The sequence below is a fragment of the Colias croceus genome, chromosome 10, assembly GCF_905220415.1.
Source record: "Colias croceus chromosome 10, ilColCroc2.1".
NCBI lineage: Eukaryota > Metazoa > Arthropoda > Insecta > Lepidoptera > Pieridae > Colias > Colias croceus.
Genome location: NC_059546.1, coordinates 5,072,789 through 5,096,863, shown reverse-complemented (window position 1 = coordinate 5,096,863; position 24,075 = coordinate 5,072,789). Strand labels below are relative to the sequence as shown.

The following is a 24,075-nucleotide window of genomic DNA, read 5'->3' as shown; positions in this document are numbered from 1 at the left end:
TTCAATATAATTGTATTTGTAGATGTGCCCACATTGTGCTAAAAACTTCTAAGTATTAAAAATTCTTTCATGATCACATTTATATGGAATTTTTTTTTCTTTAAATATTAATAATGCTTCTGCTACTCCCTCCTTAATTTTGTTTTAAGCATTAGCGAGCAAATACTTTGATAAAACTAAATTTCTCAATCTAGTTATGCATAAATATTACTCAAAAGAATATTAATTATTTCTTATATTTCTCTTGAAGCATCTACGAGCATGAGTCAAGAATAATAATTATTCCAAGCCAGAGGTTCGGGTTTGATTCCCACCCGGGGCAAATATTTGTTTGATGAACATAGATGTTTGCTCTGATTTCCAGCCAGATTAAAAGCCATCTGGTTTCCATAACACAAGCGATAGCTTAGTATGTGATCAGATCGTGCCGTGTGTGAAAATTGTCCTGAAAATATTTATTTATTATTCCAACATTAATGCTAATATATGGTTAACCACAAAATAGTGTACCTATTTTATAAAAAAAAATAGTGTTCACAAAACTTATGATGAATTTTTTTTTTTTTTACATTTTATAATACTGTTCTTATTGTACAAGTTAGAACATACCTACCTACTCAATAAATTGAATAATAATACAAAAAAAAAATTCATTAATTCAAACAAGAGGCGGCCTTATTTCTATACAGAAATCTATTAGGCAATCTATTTTTGTATAAACTTGATGATATAGCAGACTATAGTAGAGCCATTTTAATAGGCAACATTTGACAGTTCAACAAAATTCAACAACGTAACCTAGTAACGACGACATAGAATAACATGATATTTCGTTTTGTTAGAACTGAACATTTGCTTAACTTTTTTCAATTACGATTACATATTTATAATAATAATGACCGATACAAGTAATTTTAAGATTTCATTTTACTGATAAACCATACTAAACATAATAAACAATTTCTGAATTGAAGAACTGACGTCGCTACAATTTTGTGTCAATAAACCTTTTTTCTTTTTAAATACCAGAGACGTTACTCTAAAAATCGAAATCTGACATCTAGAATCGAATGCATTGATTACTTGTGAATAAAAATCATCATAAATTAATAAATTCGATTGACAAATGTTTCAAATCCGTATCGATTAATTCACTTTAATCGATGTTTTTAAGCAGGTTACCTCTCTTCGAAGATAAAATTGATAGACGTCAAATGTTGCCTATTAAATTGGCTCGACAATAGGAATAGGTCATACATAAAAAAATAGAAGTCAAAACTCAAAACAGCCACCATAGTGTTGTATAATAATTTATTATTAGGAGAAAGAACTTTGATTTTGTATTGTAAATTCTAAATTATAAGAAATAGATTTCTTTTTATACAATAGAAAAAAAAATCGATCAAGAACATCGCGTCTTTTTCCCATTCTGGGGAACGCCTAGCCTCTCGGCCAACCGGTGATCCTGGTGATCGAATTTCTTATACGATTTTTCAAGCGTAGATCTCAATCCCTAACTTATCATAAAAAAAAAATATTAAAACAAACTGGGTACTCCATTTCAAATTAAAATTTATTTTGTAGACTCTGTTAAAGTCACATTTACACTATACAAATGAAATTGTTGTCCATGTCGCCGAATGTTTAACGTTATTGCCATACAGTAAATAAGTCTGTTCAGACTTTCACATTTTAATATATAAGCAGAACCTTGTCCTGGGCAAAATATCGGTGCACCATGACTTTGACAATCAAACATAAAGTAGGACATTCCAACTCTGCCAAATGCTAAATTTTTCGCTGGACTTATCAACATGCCTAGATTATTTTTCTCAAAAAAGTAGACCAAGGCCTTACTCAAATTAAAACGATCAGGTTGTATATTATAAACAAATCCAAATATAACTTTATCAAATTTAAAGGAAAACGAATAGGGATACATTTCGTCATATTTTGTGTCCAAATCTTCAAGTGCCATTTCATGATTTTGTTGTCCGCTTACTTTAGTGTGACATTTTGAATGGAATTTGTTTCCATTTTCCACGATACCATCAAGGAAACTACCAGTCCATGCACTAAGATTGCAAGCTTGTGTCATTACTAATGCGACTATACTTGTAGCTAAATACTGTTTACCACGATACACTTCTTGAAATTTAACATCCATAGGATGAACAGAGCCCCAAAGTGAATAAAGGTCACCTGGAAATTCAATGTCCCAATCCTTCCACATAGCTTTAGGCGTTTTTCTTTCGAAACCCAAATCATTAACAGGGTTCATACGAGACCAAGGGATTGTTTCAATATTCAGCCAGTACATTTTCTCGTCAACTATCGGACGTATTCTTTTTCGTTTTAAGTATGGCGTATTGGGATTTTCATCAGGTTTAAAAAGTGGGCTTAGTCTGTAATTCAATGCAGAGTGTCGAGGCGCAGTTTTAACAGACGTTAATTCGAAAGTATAAAAATCTGGCGTATTGGGGTCTGATGCTATTTTAAGAAGTCTGTTGATTAATGCGTCAAAAGTTCTGTATAAAGTCCAAGATGCTACGGATCCCGGAGATTTAAGGGACGTTCCAGCATCAGCAGCTTTTTTCTTCTCTGCCTCTGTTGGTTCAGTCCTTTCAGACGGTGGTGGATAAGGATCAAATAAGTGGTAATAACCTTCATTTTGACAAATTACGACATTACAAGAAGAAAACCGACAAATTACATAGCGTAGCCTTTTTAGAACCGCCCGAAGATATTGGTCTAGTCGTTTTTCTGGATTTTCATTAATGACCAGAATTTTCTTTATATTAACATTGATGAATTTGCCATCCAAGATTATATTTTTAATTACTCTTTTCTCGCAAACACTTTTATTTGTAGCTTTTTCGAAAATTTCTAAACCTTTTTCGATACATGTATCAATTAGTAAATGATCCCATGTTCGTATGGGATGCATTGTAGCCATCAACATAGCAATCAAACAAACAAAGTGGCACGCCTTTACATCTGAAGATGACTTTTTATCCTTGATAGCAGTGGTACCCTCTATTCTATAAACACCATTAATTAATTGATATCCAATTACTGTTTCACTTTTCGCTTCTGCGGAATCAACAGACGACTTCTTTTTGTCCGATGAACTTTTTCCCGAGTCCACAATAGAAAATTTTGACTTATTAGATTTGGGCATTCCCGTTTCAAAGTCGTAATCTTCCGGCAGTTTTAAACGTGGCTCATTCAATAATCTTCTTACAATGATCCTGCTTAAAACAAATTGTTGTTCTGCAGTCTTTCCATCCTTGTTATATGATATTCTGTGAAAGAAGGAAGTAGTTAATTAACTATGACGGAAGAAATGTGGCGTATTAGATATATTATTAATAAAAGAAAAAAAAAACATCTGACCTTGCAACTAAATCATGAAGATTTCTAAATCGTAAAAAGCATGCTTTTCCTTTCCCTGACATATCCCTTAATCCCATCGCATTACAAGGGCTTCCGTCATAAAGATAATAAAGACCATTTCTTTTGAAAAATGCGCAGCTGTATGTTGCCGTTGTAACCATGCCTCTGTCGTATCTATTGAAAAATTTGCGAACCATTACATCTTCTAATTGCCAAGTTGGCCCTTCGCTCACGACATCTATATTGGCATGATAAGCCTGCAAAAAATAAGTGGGTATATAAATAATTATGTTTACATCTTCAATAAGAATATATGTATATCAAAGATATTATATTATGCATTCTTAGAATTTTAAACATAATATTTTTATATTGTATAGAACTAACCTGATGACCTATAGCAATTTTAGGAATAATATGCACAGGAGCTAGTTGAAATTTCTCCTGTTTATTTTGGTGTAGTTTTTTAGCTGTATCGATAACAAAATTGACCATTCCCACGGTCCATGTATTCACACTGTACTTGTATGACGTCACAATAGCCATGATGGCAGCGAAGGGTAGCATGTCTAATGTTTTAGTGTCATTAATTGCAGATGTACCACGAATAATCTGAGTTTGGTCAGGTAGATTCTTAAAATTGCTGGGTTTTGCTAACTCTTCTTCTGGACTGATTTCAAGTTGGTCCTCGGTCAGAGGTTGAGTCATTTTCTTCCGAAGTTGCCTCAACTTAAACCTGTAGCGAGCGTCTTCTGTCAGTAATATGTGTCGGTCTACATTCTCGGGTGGCAATGTTTGGACTTCATCTTCTACAATTTCTGCTGGAGCCAACTGTAAAGAGTTTGTATTTATATTAACATTAAGTGACAAAAATAATTTCTACGACGATAGCAAAACGAAAATTCATAATAAGAGAAAGTCATAATCGTACATTTATTTTCGTTATTCTGAATAAATAATATTGAAAAGTTTTTGGAAAGTAAGAAGTAATTAGACTAAACTAATATGTAACTTTTCAGCGATATAAAGAACTAGGTACATAAATAAATAAACATACAGGCACTTCTGGTTCAGGTTGCGGGGAGGGTGGCGGCGGCGGGAGGGGCGGGGGCAGCTCCTCCGCTTTCCTCCTCGCCTCCTCCTCCTCCGCTCTCTTCCTCTCTTCTTCCTCTTTCTTCCTCTTCATTGTCTCTTCGTCTTCTTCTTCTTCACCCATTTCTTCCTCCTAGTTTAAATACACATTATAATATTATAATTAGTAAAACATTTTTAATATTATTAGTTGAAAGATGTTGATGGACGAAAAGCGCTAGGTAAGCAGCATGTTGAAATTCAAAATTGGCTAATTAGCCAATTTTGATTTCAGTCGCTTCTTCGCACACGACTATTTAATCATGCCACCTTACTTTGAAGCCTAACCGTGTTTGTAAATGTGCCGTTTTTGAAGATCGATTGTAATGTTGGTAAAGTATGAGGCCTTTTATTTGTTATTATTTTATTACTAATAACTAGTTTAACTAAATTCTTAACAATATTATAATAGAATATAGAATAAACGCACCTCTTCTTCAACTCCTTCCGGTGGCTGAAATAAAGGAAATAAAACGTTATTCAGTTTTACGTTAATCAGACAAAGACTGTAACCAAAACAAAGATTACTTGGTTTAATTTTTTTATATTATGCCTAGGACCGATTCAGATAATTACAGGAGATTCGGTTATTCGGCGTTTCGAAAAACGGCGTTTAAGGAGGAATAGCTCACCGGTAAGGGTGGAGGTGTGGGTGGAGGCGTGGGCTCCGGGTCGGGGTCGGGCTCCGGCAACTCGTTTCTCTTGTCGCGGGGCTTCGGCCACGGTGGCACCACTTGTGTCACCGACACCGTAGGGGAATCCAAGTTCACTATGAAAGTACGTATATGTAACAGAAACCATAAAATTATATACTGTGTCAGGTTTTTCAGGCGAGTCGGGCGGGTTCACTATGGTTATACGGATATAAACGCATATATTTTTTTTATGTCAGAGCAAAAACTATATATATACGAGATATAATGTGTTTTCCAACAATGTCCATGTTTTACGTTCAAAGTCTGAATAGGCTTACTAAGTGAAAACTTAGTTCACGACGCGTCGCGGTCGTGGTCCCAGTAAAAGAGTCACACCGCTATATTGTGGCTCTAATGAAGACACTCCCAACACGTTGCCATAATGCCGGTCACTCATATTCGCACAAATACGCAAATCCACAAGTGTGGGACGACATATTCAAATGCTCTGTGAGATACTTATTATAATTTTATTATTTACTAGCTTCCGCCCGCGACTCCGTCCGCGCGGATGTCGGTCTTCGCGTGGATGGTTTATTTCTCCATTTTGAGTATTTCTGACACTGATATCTTATAAATATCTATTGGACCCAAATACGGCTAGGCCTATAATAATACGCAACGTGTGTTCGCGGTTCTACAGAACAACGCCTATGGATAAAACTGAAAAATTAAGATTAATTTTTTTCTACGTATTTTTTCAGGATAAAAAGTATCCTATTTTACGCCCAGGATAATAAGGTATAATTATACCAAGTTTCATCGAAATCGAACCGTTAGTTTTCACGTGATGCCTGAACATACAGACAGACAGACAGACAGACAAAAAATTTTTTAAACACATATTTGGGTTTGGTATCGATCCAGTAACACCCCCTGGTATTTATTTTTTCAATTTTTTTCAATGTACAGAATTGACCCTTCTACAGATTTATTATATGTATAGATAACTTTACGTAATATTTAGTGTTACAAATTATAAAACACTATTAATTAGCTCACGCACAGAGAACAAATGGTAATCATAAAATAAAAACAGTAAGTAAATAAAAATATCACACCAATTTTTTCTTCAAGCGGTTCGGGGGCAGCATTCTTGTATCTTAGTGGTATTGGCGGTAAATAATCTTCCTGAATGCTATCTACTAATGATATAATATCACCCATTTGCTCTTCATCTACTTGAGGCTGCAGAAATATAATTTCTTTATTAATATATTTCATACTTATTTTATCGATATCTATAAACTTTTCGAACAAAACCTGTGTATTGAAATTTTAATGAAATTTATACGTACTCCTGTAATCGGGCCTTCAAAATCATCTCTGGGCATAACGTTGTGAAATATTTCCTTGCCATCCCCTTGTGCCTTACTCATTGGTAAAACTTTCCTTCTCAACTTGCCTTTCGCACCTGGCAATTGCTCGTCGCTCAAAGTGCAAACTAATTGCGCCTATTATAAAACACGTGTTAAAATATTATAACATAATTAAAATATCATTAAAGAATAAATCTCGACATATGCATTACCTTTGGTTCCCTTTTCTTTAGTTTCAAAACTTTGAACGCATGTATATAAAACTGCGTCGTAGGCGGTAAATAATCCCAATTCTTAGAAAAAACAGCAGCCATTGTTTCCGGATTTAACAGCATCCAGCAACACGCTTTGCCTACTTTTACCGATCTTAATCCATCGTTAGTGCGAGGGTAAGGATCGAATAAGTAGTACATTTCTTTTTGCCTCCAGATAGCTAAAGAGTAATTATTAAAATCTAAAATACCACTATTATATTCATGACTGAAAAATTCTTCTAGACCGGTTTTTATATTTAATATGCATTCTTTAGTTGTATACAATTGCCCTTTTACTCTCTCCCTGTAAATAATTATCTCACAAGCGTAAGGGCCGACAATAATCTCGTTTGGAATATTATCAATGGTCATATCTATCATTACTTTGGGATGGAGGCAGTCCATATACAATTTGTTACCTAAACGCAACACTTTATCTAATGTCTTTGAAAACCAGGTATTGGGTGGCGAAATTTTCGCGTAGGTCATAGCTACTACTGCTATAGGAATTGCCTGTCTATATTTCGCATCTTCAAAACATCTGTCTCCTAAATGCATATTCGCGTTTACAATAGCACAATTTTCATTCAAGATTCTGTATCCCATCATAGCCTTTTCTGCCTGCGTTAGTTCCTTATCAGATTCAAAATCTTCGTCACATTTCTCATCTATCATTTTTAGCACTTTAACCGGAGCCAAAACGAATTTTTGGTCTTCAACCACTCCTCGAGCTAAAACAACATCCGCAACTGATTGCAAGTCTTTCACATTTATAAGAGCGGCACATCCATTGGAGAAGTTGGAATACGCTCTAGAATCTCTCCCTGCTGGATCGAAAATATAATAACAAACTTTATCTCTCCATATTACGACTTTCACCACCCTGAAATGAAAATTTACGATATTTATTTAAGAATAATATAAGAATATATTTTTTTAAGGATTTGGAATCAGACGTAAGTACCTGGTAAGTAAGATTCCAGCTCGGTTTTCTTTGAAGAATGCCTTTAGTCCTCGACATAGGTTATAAACGGTCGGATCGAGAGACATCGTGTACCCCACGATTTCAGGTTCACCTAACAACACTTGCATTCGCTTTCCATTCAATGTTAAAGTTTGTTTCTTCCCAAAAGGCAACACTTCGCACATGCCTAGAACAGCGGAATGATCGTGGACTTTTTCTAAGCACTGCACATACCTACAAAATTATGATTTTGTGAGAAATATTCGATCTTATCATTAATTTAAGCCAGCGCGTGAAAAAGTATATTTTTAACTATGATTGGCATATTAACCATTGATCACCGGCGTCTATTAGATTGTCAATAAGTTTCATGGTCCATTGTTTCGGGTGATAATGAAACGCTAAGCAGTACGCCATAACACTCATCGTAAGTGCTTGTCGTCCTCTTGATCTACCCCCTAAACAGAATTATTTACACTTAGCCAAAGATGCAGATGAAAATTTATTAAACAAAAAAGATATTAAAGTATCTGATTTTTTTACCGAATTTTTGGTCATACATATTGAATGACCCAGTTAAAATGCCATAATGAACGTCTGGTCTTCTTTCTTTTGTGCAAGGTAAGACGGTCAGTGAATGGGTCTGCAGTGTACCCCGTTTTAGATTAGCCGGAATATGAACCTTTAAAACACACCACAGACTAAATATCACGTGTAAATTCAAATATTTTAACCCTTATAATAAACGATCTTACGTGTTCGGGTTTTGGAATTTCATCTAAACCACAAACGGAGTCGTCGTCTTTCATGTGCTTCTGTGTCCCCCTAGCCCTAGGTTTACCATCAGTAACTCCCAAAGTCGTGTAAGGAACCTCTGTTCGTAACCTAAAACATTTTATAACAATAGATAAACTAAAAAAAATACCTTATAAAGATAGGTGTACATAAATTAAATTTTGACATTACCCTAATCGCTTTTTCTTTCGCATTTGTTTTCTTCGCAAAGCGGCATACTTTCTGTGAACACAGTAAAATTTTAATAAATGTAAATTGATGATGAAATCTGCTGCATGCTGGAGCTGAAACTTTACGCACATAATATTTTCCATCAGTATTTTTCATCTACCCACATATTACCCGCAATTTGATGCATGTTTTAAATATAAGTTTTCATATAAGTACTTGCGGTCCGCCCCGGCTTCGCCCGTGGTACATATTCACGTTTTCTCTACATAAGAACCATCCTCGAACTTCAAGGAATATTATAAAAAAAGAATTAACGAAATTGGTTAAGCCGTTCTCAAGTTATGCGCTTACCAACACGTTTTGGGATTCATTTTTATATTTAAGTATTATATTGTAACTATTGTATAATGAAAATAAAGAATCTATATTTTTTTTTATTTACGCACCGGCATTTCTTTCTGGGACAATCTTTTCTTAAACATACCCTGAAATTTATTATATTACGTTAATAAATAAATAAACCAACTCAAAACTTTCTACAATTCATATTAACTAACCCTCCTTTATGACAAGGTCTTCTTTTTGGTTTATCACTGAAAAGAAAGTAATTGGTTAATCTATTTTATTCAACTTTTAGAAAATATTACATTTATATATGAGAGAAAACTTTACCTTATTATTTTTCTTGGGCCAGGTGCAAATACTGCATCAGGAACAAAACTTTTGTCTCTATTTATAACTATACCGCTATGAGGTTTATATAAGCTGAAAATTATACTCACAATGACGATTAGATTGAAAGATAAAAGAAAGATAAACAAAAATACTTTGTGCACCTACTAAGATATTATGTACATACTTTTAAGAACAATCTAATTAGAGATTTTAGAAAAATTGGAACATAGAAAGCCTAGGTATTTAACCTAATTAATGGTGACTATATAAATACCATATTTTTAATAAATAGTTGAACACGAAAGAACGGTAACATTAATCTTACTCATAACCAGCTTTTGGTGGCAATGGAGGTTTGTAATCAGCTGATGTAATTATTGTTTTTTGAGCAGGAATAACTTCACCACTAATTTTTGGACTGGGAACCTGCAACAACAAGTAACCAATATAAAATACAATCCATCTTTACACTATTTATCTACCTACCAACATGTAAAATCTTTGTTAATGATAAGTAGGAAAGAGGGTACTTTTGTCAAGAAAACAAAACTTGAAGGGAAACATTATTAAATAATATTAAACATTAAGTAAATTTACTTACATTGAATATATCTTTGTCGGAAGGTGAATGTTTTATAACTGGAGCCGGGACTGGCAACGAAATATCTGCTGGTATTAAATCAATATAAGTTACTTTCTTCTTTCTTTTTTTACCCCTTCCTGATGTACCAGTAGCATCATCTTCCAAACCAAAATCGAATCTAGACTTTTTTCTAGAATATTTTAAAGACTTTTTGAATAAATATTCTGCTATACAACATGTTAGTTACATAGAAACTTTATTTAATGTGAATTTTACCTTGTCCCAGACTCAGAACTTCTTGGCGCTTCAACAGGGCAATGGCCTATATACCTTAACCTAGAATCAAAATAAATTTATTGTTTTAAATAAGCAATTTAAATGAAAATAAATTTAAATATTTGAATGATTTGAACCTGGTGTGCATAGATGGCGCCATTGGTACACATGTATCTTTGTAATGTCGTGACATAAATGGTTTAGTTTTAAATGTAGGCGGTTTGAATCCTCGATCCTTTTTTGAACCTTAAAAATTAACAGTAAGAAATACCATGTACACATTCATAAATTTAAAAAAAATGCGTATAATATTATAGCCTTGACTCAACTTCGAAATGCGAACAATATTATAATTTTTTATTTATAAGTAATCATTATCTTCACACAAACGCATTATTATGTTAAATATTTATCTAGTCTGTAGTTAACACAGTGACACTATACCAAAGAAGAAATATAACTGCATTAATTGCTTACTTTCTGCTTGATAAGAGAGAGCTTCAATAATTTCGGCAACATCCTTGCAATCAGTCACCTTGGTCTGCTTACAAATTTGCTGAAGTTTAGGTGGACATTTACACAATCTGAAAGTACAATAACCAATCACATGTCACGCATCAAATTAAATTAATTCCAATAAACATGTTCAACTTACCGTTTCTTCATAATTTTATTTATATTTCTTACTCTTTTTTATTTTTCTTTTAAAATGTAATTTTGTAATTACCTACACACAATTTAATTTAAACCAAAAAATGGAGTTATGATTAGTTTTTGACATGTTCCAATAATGAATTTACTTTTATAATCCAGATGATAGGTATTGATATAGACACTCAAATACTGTCATTTTAACAAATTTTATACAAAAAGGATATATTATATTACATAATCAAACAACATAAATTTTTATAGAAGTACAGTAATCCAAAATTAATAATGCACATGCAAATCTTCGCTAATTGTCGTATTTCCGAAGACACTCGAATCATTGAATCGTAAGAGCCCTAAACAAAGAACTTTCATTTTACACCTTGTTCAAAAGAAATAGAAGTCAATTCATGGTCATACACAATCACACCCCGGACACTCCATACAAAATTTTGACAGTCACACTGTAGAGACTGCAAATGTGTGTGTTAACGCTTTATGGTTGGCACATTTTTGACTAGCGTAAAAAAAATTTCGCGTTTTTCTGATGAAATACATCCGTAAACAGCACAATATCTGTGACAATATCTAACCATTTTTTACGAAAAACGATAATCACAAATCCAAAATAATAAAATTACTATAAGTCAATTTGATTAATGTTGTCAATCTTCGTTGCGTATCGTCCCTGTAGAAAAATATGGACCATTTTATGTCTGATCGTGCGGGGTGAGGTAAGTGTTTAATTTTGGCGGGAGGCGGAGAGTGTCCGTTCTGTAGCGTTTAGCTACTATTATGTATTCTGTGACACAATCAAAAACAAATCGGGCGGTAGGTGACGGTAGCCTGTCAGTCAAAATACTCAAAAATCCGTCAGTTGTCTTTACATATTGGTGGTGACTGCACGTGTTCTCTCTGTGTAGAATTATATAGAGCTGCTATTACGTACCCTTCTTGGTTTTGTTTTTAAAGGTGAATTGAATTAATCGATGAAATGATTTACACAGGTGATGGCAGTAGGGAAAGTGAAAATGAAGAAGAGTTCCGATGTATCTAAAATGTCCGAAATAAAGATAATCCCTGATTTTGATTGTTTTTATTTTTTTTGTAATTGTCATAATATTGAAGAATGATCAGTACTGTAAATACTTTTGAACTGAGATTTTAATGATAAGATTTACATGTATGGTTTAAATATAAACCTGTGTTTGAAAACCATACTTTATCTACACTAATATTATAAAGAGGAAAACTTTGTTTGTTTGTTTGATTGTAATGAATAGGCTCATAAACTACTGGACCGATTTTAAAAATTCTTTCACCATTCGAAAGCTACATTATCCACAAGTAACATAGGCTAGGTTTTATCCCGAAAACCCCGCGGGAACGGGAACTATGCGGGTTTTTCTTTGAAAACGCGGGCGAAGCCGCAGGCGGAAAGCTAGTACAATATAAATTTTGTGTTATTTTAACCTTCTTTTCTTCCATCATGACACCAGCTTCAGTAAGACACTTTAAAAGTACTAAAATTTTCTAAGTAAATCAATCCAACAAAGATAATATATTCGCAATCGTGGGATTATACTCGCTATTTACTAACAAGGAATTATCGAAACAAAATCCTTACTTACCTACAAATACATATTAATCTCTTTTAGCACAAAACTTATAATTTGACTAAATTATGCATGAAGAAAATGCATTTAACCGCTCTATATAGATATCATCTTCGGACGCTCCGAGAATATGACAGTTGCCAAACAGTGACGAAGATTTCTATGCGCATTATTACTTTTGGATTACTGTAAGTCACTTTAATTCCATTATATTCGACCCAGTATAAACATAAAACATTTTACAACCACACCATTTTATTTTAAACTACAGAAAAATTAACCAAGAATTAAACTTAGTTTGCTCAATATTTTCAATTTTCAAATTATAATTATAATTTCAGGTGTATATTTAATAAACAAAAAATAGAATAACATAAATAATAACCAACAAATATACCTTTATACACTGTTTGTCTTAAGATCCTGGAAGGATTTTTGCTCAAATTGGTACCAAGACAGTTTGCTTAATTCCCATAGTGAGAAATACATAGCATGTGCATATACACATATATTTTATGTATTTTTACTTTCATTGCAACTGTTTAACTATAATTTAACCTATGACCACCGAGCGGCCCAATGAGACCACGACACAATAGATTTTCTATTGTGTCTGTGATTCCGCTGAGGCTGAGGGATTAACAACATAAAATATATTATAGAGTAACCCTTTCAAAAAATATCTACCTATAAATGTGAATAGTGTTATAAGACAAGTTCCAGACATTTGCGAAACAAGTCTTGTTTAATTTATATTTGTGTATAGTAACTTATATAGCTATATAAGATAATATATGGAGTGTGGTTAACTAAACATAGAATTATGTAGCACTTCTAGATCCTCCTTCCTCTTTTCAGCTCGCTTTTTTTCTTTTTTAAAAGCTTCATATGCCTCATCATCAGTAGGGAGCTCATGTCTGCAAAAAGGACATGAGTTGGTCTGAAAACATTTATAAATATTGTTTATAAAATGATGGAAGCGTTATAAAAGTTTTAAATTAAATATAATACATATAATAATTTTAAATTCACCAACTTATTTAATTAACAACTACCTAAATTAAAATACATTTTCCATTGTGCTTTAAAGTTTAAATGTATTTGGTTATGAAATATTATTTGCTAGAATATCTCAAAACTATACTAATATTATAAAGCTGAAGAGTTTGTTTGTTTGTTTGAACACGCTAATCTCAGGAACTACCGGTCCCAATTGAAATTTTTTTTCGTTGTTAGATAGTGCATTTATCAAGGAAGGCTATAGGCTATATTATATCATTACCAACAGGAGAGAGCTATGCGGGTGAAACCGTGCAGCTAGTAGAATTTAAAAAAGAGTAAATAGATAGAAGAAAATTTAAATATACCTTTTCAAGCCACACCAAAATACATTTAGGATGAAAAATGTGATTACATGGCATTTTTTTAGCTTTTTCATCCTTTTCAAAGTTCTTCAGGCAAATAGGACAGCTTTTGTCTTCATCAGACATAACAATCTCTGGTAATTTATTAACAGCTTCCTTTGAGGCAGGCGGTGGTAGTCTATAACAATGGTCATTGTTTTGGTTCATAATAAAACTTTAGGGTTGGCTTTAGTTGACTGCCGCACGAATTATAGGTTTTTTGTGGGAGGGGAGGGGGGAGGAGGAGGGGGGGACCATCCCCCCAAACGGGGAAAGTTAGGAAACCAATAGTTTTGGAGAAAAATCAATTTTCCTATTCTAACCTCAAAATGTATGGAATTGGTGTAAAATCATTGTAACTAAGCATTAGACGATAATAACAAAAAAATTACGATACATAAATAAAATACAAACAAGTTGTGTAAACCTACGTAGTTTTTTTTATTTGAGTGGGAATCGCCCTAAAGTCGCTTCCGGCAGTTCAAGAGTTAACCTAACGCGATCGTCGCTTCACTCCTCGCTACCTATTTGGATATTAAAAATAAAAGTTTAATAGTTTTTTTAACCTACGTAGATATTTTTTTTGTTTGAGTGGGAATCGCCCTAAAGTCGCTTCTGGCACTCGCCGGCCGCTGCCGCGGCACGCTCGCTTCGCTCGCTCGGCTCGTGCGGCAGTTCAAGAGTTAACCTAACACGCTCGTCGCTTCGCTCCTCGCTACCTATTTAGAGTTTTGGATATTAAAAATAAATAAAAGTCCAATAGTTTTTTAACCTACGTAGATTTTTTTTGTTTGAGTGGGAATCGCCCTAAAATCGCTTTTGGCACTCGCCGGCCGCTGCGTAAAGTCACAGTACAGTGAAATGGAACGTCTTGGTCCGTTTTTTTTGCACAACAAAACGGATAAATGCTTTTTTCGCACAAAAAATTATTAACTTTAAAAATTAATAACTAAAAAACTACAAGTTTCCTAACGATAATATTTTGGAATTACAATCTTACATTACCTAGCTAACTAACAATATAAATATTTCTAACAAATTCGTGCGGCAGTCAACTAAAGCCAACCCAAACTACGTAGGTTTACACAACTTGTTTGTATTTTATTTATGTATCGTAAATTTTTTGTTATTATCGTCTAATGCTTAGTTAAAATGATTTTACACCATTTTGAGGTTAGAATAGGAAAATTGATTTTTCTCCAAAACTATTGGTTTCCTAACTTTCCCCTTTTGGGGGGAGGGTCCCCCCCTCCTCCTCCCCCCTCCCCTCCCACAAAAAACCTATAATACGTGCGGCAGTTAACTAAAGAAACCCCAAACTTTAATCACCATGCTTATGAATAATTAAGCATGAGTATTTTACAAGGAATGAAATGCCTTACAAAATTCATAGAATTGAATTAGAAAAGATTTGTACCTGGGCCATTCTCCAGTAAAATTATCGTCAAATATATTGTAATCCATTAAAAGTCGCGCTAAATGTAAAAAATGATTAGGTTGTTCTCCGTCCTGTAATTCTCTCCACCCCATTTCTTGAAAATAATCTGTCATTTTAACTGGTTCTTTTTATGAGTTGAGTATAACTTGGAATGTAATATTACGGAATTACTGATGTATGGTGTATATTTATTTTAATCCAGATATTTTTAATTAATATCTGAATTATCAATTTTATTTATATGATTAAATCACAATACTATTTAGGTATTTTTGCTATGATATTTTTCTTTTCTTTTCTTTTTGCCAATGTCACAGAGCCAATGTTGATTGTTGTGCCGTGGTTGTGATGGGTTGTTCTGTGGGTTGTGCCATGAAAAAAGCAAGTCAGGTTGTCAGGTTGTAAGCTGTCACCTGTTACCACAGAAGCATGAATAAATATCTAATACCACTGGAGATTGCACTATGAACGTTGACTTGTCACGGGAGGGTATGACCTTGAATGACGCCTGGTTGTTCCTTCATCCCTTTCACACCAACTTGCCAAGTTAGGTGTGAAAGGGACAAAAAACAACCAGGCGTCATTCAAGGCCATACCTTCCCGTGACAAGTCAACGTTCATAGTGCAATCTCCAGTGTATAAGATATAAGCTTCTTGCTTTAAAACAATGATAAGTCACAGATAGCAGTAAAATGTCTAATTTATATTATTACAAAACGGAACATTTAAAAAACAGCTTTTTTAATAAGAAAATTGCTTCGCCTTATAATTTCTTAGTGAAGGAAACTTAGAGTCTTTAGAATGTTCTACGTACACGTACAGGCCGATTAAGAAGAGCTGATACGTCAACACATTTCGGAGCAATTAACTAGGCTGGAGAAGTAACAATTAACCTTAGATTACAAAATAAAAGACAGATGGAGCGTTGCCGAACTAAACCGAATAATTTATCGTCATTTTCAATAAAGCTATGTGTGCTGTCATTTCGCCGCTGCACTGTACGTACACGGTGCTTCTGTGTGCGTGTAATGTTGCCAGATATTGAAAAATTTCCCAAATTTTTCCCCGACTACGGAAAAAAGAGGGTTATGTTTTTCGAGTTTATGGATGTATGTATAATATTTCTTTGACACGCCCTGCAGTATAGACCGTTGGACCGATTTTGAGTTGTGAGGTTTCATTGCAATGATCTGAATTATTATGATAGTGGCGGTAGTGACGTAGGCTATATACATAAATGAGAAGTCAAGTTTTAATTTTTATTTAAATTCTTTTATAAGAGAAGTCAAGTTTTAATTTTTATTTAAATTCTTTTATTACATAAAGTACCTGCCTACTAAAGTTATATATGGACAAAATAATTGTATTCAATTTTTTATTAAATAAATTACATAAAAAAAGTTTCAATATTAACTATAATAATTATATTATTTTTTATTTTTCATAATATATGAATACGAATAGCGGTAGTTTTTAGTCGAGAATACGGGACATTTTATTTTCATCATATCCATCATGGAGTTCACATAAATTAAATCGCTAGCGAAAACGACTATGACGTTTTTAAGCTTTATAAAAGTAACAAAATAATGTATTATGCTTATTAAAATAATCTAATAATTATCATGAACCTTTAGTGCACTATACAAATAATCACATTCACGATCGAAAAATCCAACAGCATTACCCTGAAGATCTTTTAACCATTTTACCGTTTTACCAATAAAAATGGCAAATTCATTTTCAAAATACTGGCAACATACGTTGAAGTTTTGTATTCCTTCATATCTGTAAAATTATTATTCGTATTAAAGAAATAAATCAGCCAAATAATCTACAGAAAACCTGTGAAACGATGTTTTATCTTTTTTTTTGTTTTCGGGAACAAATTTTACAGCGTTTTATTATCACAAGACGGCATTTTTTTACTAAAATTGCAAACCCTTTTTGACGTATTGCATGACACTTTATGCGCTATAGCACTGGTGCAGCGACGTATTTGTTTTTGATTTCGTATTTTCTTTGACAAGGGCGACGGGCGGTTGTCATGCTCCATCTGTACTTTATTTTGTAATCTAAGCAATTAACATTAGAACACTAGTTTGGCCTTTTTAACTTATGGCAAAATAGTATTTTCTTGGGTTTGATTTTACGCGAGTATTATACATTTAGAAATTAACGTCGGGAAAATAATATAATGAATAAATCGCGTTTAAAATGCGTTAAAAAGTCTTTAATTTCTTATGGCAAAATGTCATGCGAAAAAAGAAGATAGATATATGTCAGCTCGTTTTGTTTTGATCACCAGTCTGGTGATCATCGCTTGGTGATTTTAATTATTGTTTTTGAAGTGAATAACGTGTTTTTTAGTTTCTTATGTTATTTTCTGAAAAGATAATTTACTAAAGATTACATGGCTTGTGTTTTTCACGGCCGTAAAAGCCGTAGTAATGTGAAATCGGATGAAGATAGGAAATTTTCATTTCACGGTTTTGATCATTTTTTTTTGTTAATTGTATTATAAATAAGTGAATTAACGTTATTTCCTTAATCATCTATGTTTTATCTAACCGTAATCATTGAAATGAAATCATAATCAGCTTAGTTTTTAGAAAAAATGCAAAATATAACTTCCATAGTGTTGTGCAATTATCGATACTTGAGTAGGAACGAAGTACCTACTTCATTGATAATAGCTGCTTTAAGTTAGGAGAAAAAAAGGTATTTAAGTATGGATTTTATTGTTATTTGCAGGTTTCTGGCTTGAGAAATATTAAAAGGTGTTTGGGTTTAAAGCTAGGTATAGCACAGGGAAAATTGGAAGCCTTCAAAACATTCTCGGCTTTGTTCAAATCATTTCGAATCAGACGGGAAGAAAAGTAAAGTGATTTGCAGAGATGCTGTGCCACAAGTTTACGGTGGCATCTATTTTAAATAATAAATATTGTAATTTGGTAATTAAGTATCGAATTAAAATGTTGTAAAAAAATTATGATGTTTAAACTATAAATTAAAATTTAATTGTAAAGTTTCATAAAAACTCATTCAGTAGTTTTTACGTGAAAGAGTATCAAATGTCCATTCTTATATATTTTCGCTTCTATAATATTAGTAGAATACGATTATTGATTTGTAAAAAGATCAACCAGGTGCAAGTCAGATACGCGCACGAAGGGTTCCGTATAATTCTATGAATGAATCTATAAAAACAGGAAAAAATACGTACCTTTTTACGAAACCATAAAAACAACCTAAATCGAAAAACATTTTTTATAAATACCACTACCATACAATGCAAGTCAGTCAGTACGCATCGTAAATGAATAATTCCAAATAGATTCGTTTAAATTATCTTCAAGAAATTTTATAAATAAATTTTCTTATTTATCGATATTTTAGTATTCGATAAATTAGTGGCAAGCACTACCTTTTTATTTTAGAACAAAAAGTGGCTACATGTGGATTTTAATGCCAAGCTGATAACAGTGTGTTGTCTCTTTCTATCGCATTAATTAGGGTATTGAATAAAAGAGAGCCACTATATAAGAAACGTTCAATTAACCCCTCAGCTGTCGCGGCGCGCCGCCTCAAAAAGGTGCTGTCTGTCGGGCAAATTCGAGCTTTCGGCGCTGATTTGCCGATTTTTTTCGATATTAAAATTTGTGATATAAACTTTAACCTGTGAGACTCTTGTAAATTTTGATGCTAACTAGATAACCAAACTTTATATTAGTTACCTTACTTACTCCCTGGCATGCTTATTTTACTTATTAGAAGCATTTTTTCCCACATATTTTGAATAAATGTTACATTGTAAAGAAAAATACTCATAAAAAAATAATATCAAGGTATTTTAGATTTTTATTTTTGTATTTTCATACTAGAATAGACAATCTTTTGAGTGAATATAACAAAAACATAGGTTTATTTAATAAAAATTCGAGAAAGTTGATTATGAATATCATCGTTTACGCATGAGCATAAGCGGGCGCGATCTCCAATCATGTTCATATACAAATACAGACTTTACAGGGTGCTCCAAAATGACAACATTTCAAAATTTTTTGCTACTTGTTTTTATTTTTATTTTAATCAAAACTAGATAAAAACTAACAGTAATTTTTACTTTTTGGAAATATTTAGGTTTTTATTAATGTTTAAAAATCGTCTTATTCCTAAATGACGTTATTCTTATAGTGGGCTTTGTTCTAACGTCTGTATGTATAACGTCTCCACATGTCTAATTTATTTTCTCTTAAAATTTGCATTTAAGAAAATATTTTTTGTGATAACAATAACATTATGAAGAAATGCTTTTTTTTTCTTTCATGCTCTTAATTATTATCTATACATATAATAAATCTGTAGAAGGGTCAATTCTGTACATTGAAAATATTGAAAATATTAATAGCAGGGGGTGTTACTGGATCGATACCAAGCCCAAATATGTGATTAAAAAAATTATTGTCTGTCTGTCTGTCTGTATGTGAAGGCATCACGTGAAAACTAAGGTTTCGGTTTCGATGAAACTTGGTATAATTATACCTTATTATCCTGGGCGTAAAATAGGATACTTTTTATCCCGGAAAAATACGTAGAAAAAAATCTTGATTTTTTCCGTGCGGACGGAGTCGCGGGCGGAAGCTAGTAATCGTATAATATGAAATGTTGTCCAACTACAAATCGAAAGGCACTGTATCCATTCAGAAAAATGTCTAAGCTGTACAAATGTGAAATCTACATTTAATTATACCATAACTTAATTATAAACCGTTACATTTAATTTATAAATCAAAAATTTACGGAAATTTGAGTTTGAAACATTTTTTATAAAATACAGCTTATGTAAAGGATAAAAATCAATAAACTTAAAGATTCAGAATAAATAAACAATTACATATAAATGATATTATACATCTAAATGTTATACTTATCATTCTAAAAATCAACAAATAATAGGAATCAGAAAACATACTAAATGAAAATCATTATATTATGTCCCTAGTTGTATAGAAGAAAGAATCGTAACATATTATTGTTTTATTAAAAAAATGAACGTTATGCCTTAATAAAATTAACGCTCCCAATCCTATTTATGCATATATAACTTAGCCACGCGTTACTCAAATAGTTGTCCGTGGGCTAAATTAGCTTATGAGTAAATAAATAGTACAGAGATTCTTAAAAAAATATCAATCATCTAACGGATTGAAATAATAGGTAAGTACTTAAATAAATTTTATTTAACTGATAGCACCATAAAAAATTGTTATGAAGCTTTGTGTCTGTACTATTTATATACTCATGTGGTTGTAATGTGTGATGTTGACGCCAACATTGGCCAATTAATAGGAATATTTGCAACTTAGCACAAATAACGTCGAACAGAACACAAACGGCATGGAACTTAAAAATATTTTGATTGGAATAAAATAAAACGTAATGTGTAGAATTTCATGAAGAATACTGGTATCAGGAATTAAAAGCTGCAAATTCCCAGACACTGATCGTGTAAGTATTATTATCTGTTCATTTTGACAAAGTATACAGAGTTATATTTTCTTGATTTCAAATACCTACTGTTACGTCCTATTGTTAAAGTAAGCCTTGGAGTGTCTTGTCTTCCATTGCCACAAGGATCGTTGTTCCATTTGAATTCTCTTTTATTGATACTCAAATGCTTACGAATCGGAAAAAGGTAATCCTATCAAATAGTTACTTAGATATTTTTATCTTCAAATGAAAATTAAAATATCAAGGTGGAAGTTTATTTAGGGTTACCTAACAAATAAGTAATTATTGATTATGTAGTTTTAGACAGCAATGTGATATCTTCAAATAAAAAAATTGCATTCTTCTTCTGGGTAATAGAAGCAGTTTTGACACCAAAAATACAATAATTGTTATCGCTAGTCATTTACAAAATGAGAGGATAGATTTATATTTTCAGGCGTGCTGCAAATGATGCATTTAATTCGTTTTATTAAATCTGTAATGTTCCAAGGCTATTTAAAGTCATGAATGCAAAAAATAATCGTCTTCAGACAGCGATCTACATCTATAACGTTCTGCCTACGAATGTACTACATATAGTACATAAGAATAAAAAACTCGCACACCGAGGGCTCCGAACAAACCAATTTTTTATTATGTTGTAACTCTAAAATTTTATGATTTTCGAAATTATTCCTCAATCTGCGCTATAAGAGCTTATTTTACCCCAATTTCAAAACTCTACGTACACGGGAAGTACCCTGTAGGTGTCGATTCCCTTGCTAATGTCGAAATTTGCGAAAATTTGCAGCATAAGCGGCTGTATCTTTTGATTGCGTTGGTTTATAAGTTTGATTTTTTCGCAGCTTCAATCGACTCAAGTAATCAATATAAATTTCAGTTAAATGTCACATTACGCGCTCCTTATAAAATGGGTCTTGACAGACAGACAGACAGATGGGCAGATGGGATGGACAGACGTAATCTTATTAGGGTTCTGGACCCTTAAAAACCAAACCCTTTGGGATGCAGCCGTTAATACTGCAATTTTTAGCAAATTTTGACATTTGCAAGGCAATCAAAACCGACAGGGTACTTCCCAAGTACATAAAATCTTTAAATTTGGTAAAAAGCAATGTTTTATAAAAACAGATATAAGAATAATTGCAAAGAACATGATTTTTTAATTGCCATTTACAAATAAAAAAAGTACTTAATAATTTCAACTTTCAACTAAAATGAACGCCTACTTGTATTAACTTGATATTCACATTTAAAACTCAGATTTACAATTTAAAAGATACCTACAGCATAATAAAAAAAAATAAGTTTGTACGAAGCCCTCGGTGCGCGAGTCCGACTCGCACTTGGCCGGCTTTTTATTTTTTCTGAAACTTAAGGTTCCCCAATAAATAATAATATGTTGTATTTGTATGAAGGTAAGAATATGTTGTACAAAGTGTTAAATTTCTTTTTGAGTTTGTCCTACACAAATTACATAGTGTCACTTTGTCCTATATATAGGTCATAGTGAAAACCATTGTTCCCTTGTTCATTGTTGTTTGTAGGTTTTTTTACTATTTTTCCAGCATATATACACTTTTAACCATAATATACTAAAACTAAAAGAATTAAGAAAGAAAATGTGTCTATGGAATTTTTTCGTAAGCAGGTTACGGACTATAAATTTTGTAGTTGATTATGTATATCGTTTTTAACCTGAGGACAATTATAAATACCACAAAAACGATACCTTTCAATATAAACAAAACATATTATCATGTACATTTTATTTTGTATGAAAATGAAAAATTTAATTGAAGACGAAATTTAAAAAATAGTGACGTTGAATTTGTGAACATCCTGTATGCGGATTTTACGGGGAAATTATTGTCGGTTTTGATTTGAAAACGAAATATCTCTAAAATGGAACACAGTATCAGATTTTGAATTATATCATTAAAATCTTCATAAAATTTCTCGTAAAATGATGTAAAGAACAAATACAATATGTAAAAAAAAATATGATTTACCAGGGGTCAAAAACTAAGCAACGTACAGTTAAGTGATAGATACATATTTGAAACCATTATTTATGGTATAATTGTTTGTAATTTTCATTATTTCGGCACATAAACATTAGGTTATATAGTCAATAATAATAAAAAGACCAATAAATAATTACCGTTTTTCAACTTTCCGCAAAATTTTACATTTTGTAAAACTTTAAAAGTTAAAAGTTACTCGACTAAAGTATGATATAATTACTGTTATATTTCGAATATTTATCGGTCAAATTATTATTGGATGGACTTTAAATATTCAGTAATTCATAAGCTATCAACATTGAGATAATATTAATATGGAGACGATACCGCCTACATCACTTATGTTCCACTCAACATACGTCATGTGGCGTAACTGCACTCAGTCGCTTGCTCGCTCATTGGCGCGAACGTCACGCTCATTTTTTATTTGTTTTAAAGTGAAACGCATCAAATATGCCTACGTGTGTGTTACGATATTGCACAAATAATACAAAGAATACGGAAAAGTGCAAAGGAATAACTTTTCATCAGTAAGTAACTAGATAATAATTTTTAAAACTTAATTAGAGCAAAATTTTTGGCGGGCGACATTTTGTCATAGATTAAAAATTTAAGATATGACATTGGGCATGAAATAAGTGTTGTTAGTAATATTTGCTGGCGTATATTTTTATAGCATAAAATAATAATTTTACATATTTAGAAAAGTATAGACTGGTTGTTAATTGAAAAAAGGTGAAATCATGAAATATGAAAATCAATTACTCAATCACCAATTTTTTTTGTTAATTGATTTTAATCAAGTTTTTAATTGATATTGTATAAGCTACTGACTTGAACGTATAATTGAATTATTATTTATTTATCTGCACTAATATTATAAAGAGGAAAACTTTGTTTGTTTGTTTGATTGTAATTAATAGGCTCATAAACTACTGGACCGATTTTGATGAAAGGAGAATGCCCATTTTTGGTACTGGTTTTTCTCATGCATCAAGACAACAATACTATTAAAAAAAATCTCGGCAATTTAGAGGCCTTCTTACCATCGGAAAATATATTTTGAACAGGGAATGTTTTGTAAAATCTAATAAGACATGTAATTGTTTAGATCCGTTATTATAGATTTAGTGTCCATTACCGGTTACCACGGTAATCAAGAGGTAA

The 24,075-nt window shown here is 32.3% G+C and overlaps 2 protein-coding genes across 2 annotated transcripts; both read right to left on the bottom strand.

Moving 5' to 3' along the window:
* Positions 1 to 1,552: 1,552 nt before the first annotated feature.
* Positions 1,553 to 11,331, bottom strand: LOC123695158. Its single transcript, XM_045640904.1, has 23 exons — positions 10,915 to 11,331; positions 10,737 to 10,843; positions 10,397 to 10,505; positions 10,260 to 10,319; positions 10,002 to 10,173; positions 9,726 to 9,826; positions 9,398 to 9,490; positions 9,283 to 9,318; positions 9,172 to 9,210; positions 8,726 to 8,776; positions 8,515 to 8,644; positions 8,303 to 8,441; positions 8,091 to 8,217; positions 7,760 to 7,993; positions 6,754 to 7,678; positions 6,521 to 6,676; positions 6,284 to 6,410; positions 5,160 to 5,296; positions 4,958 to 4,981; positions 4,454 to 4,621; positions 3,784 to 4,227; positions 3,397 to 3,653; positions 1,553 to 3,305 (listed from the first exon to the last, which is right to left on the bottom strand). The coding sequence occupies exons 1-23, from the start codon at positions 10,923 to 10,925 to the stop codon at positions 1,574 to 1,576; spliced, it is 5,379 nt and encodes a 1,792-aa protein (XP_045496860.1). The 5' UTR covers positions 10,926 to 11,331; the 3' UTR covers positions 1,553 to 1,573.
* A 1,378-nt stretch (positions 11,332 to 12,709) lies between these two features.
* On the bottom strand, positions 12,710 to 15,760 carry LOC123695157 (E3 ubiquitin-protein ligase RNF181). The gene is made up of 3 exons (XM_045640902.1): positions 15,347 to 15,760; positions 13,894 to 14,068; positions 12,710 to 13,466 (listed from the first exon to the last, which is right to left on the bottom strand). The coding sequence occupies exons 1-3, from the start codon at positions 15,478 to 15,480 to the stop codon at positions 13,332 to 13,334; spliced, it is 444 nt and encodes a 147-aa protein (XP_045496858.1). The 5' UTR covers positions 15,481 to 15,760; the 3' UTR covers positions 12,710 to 13,331.
* Between the last annotated feature and the right edge of the window lie 8,315 nt (positions 15,761 to 24,075).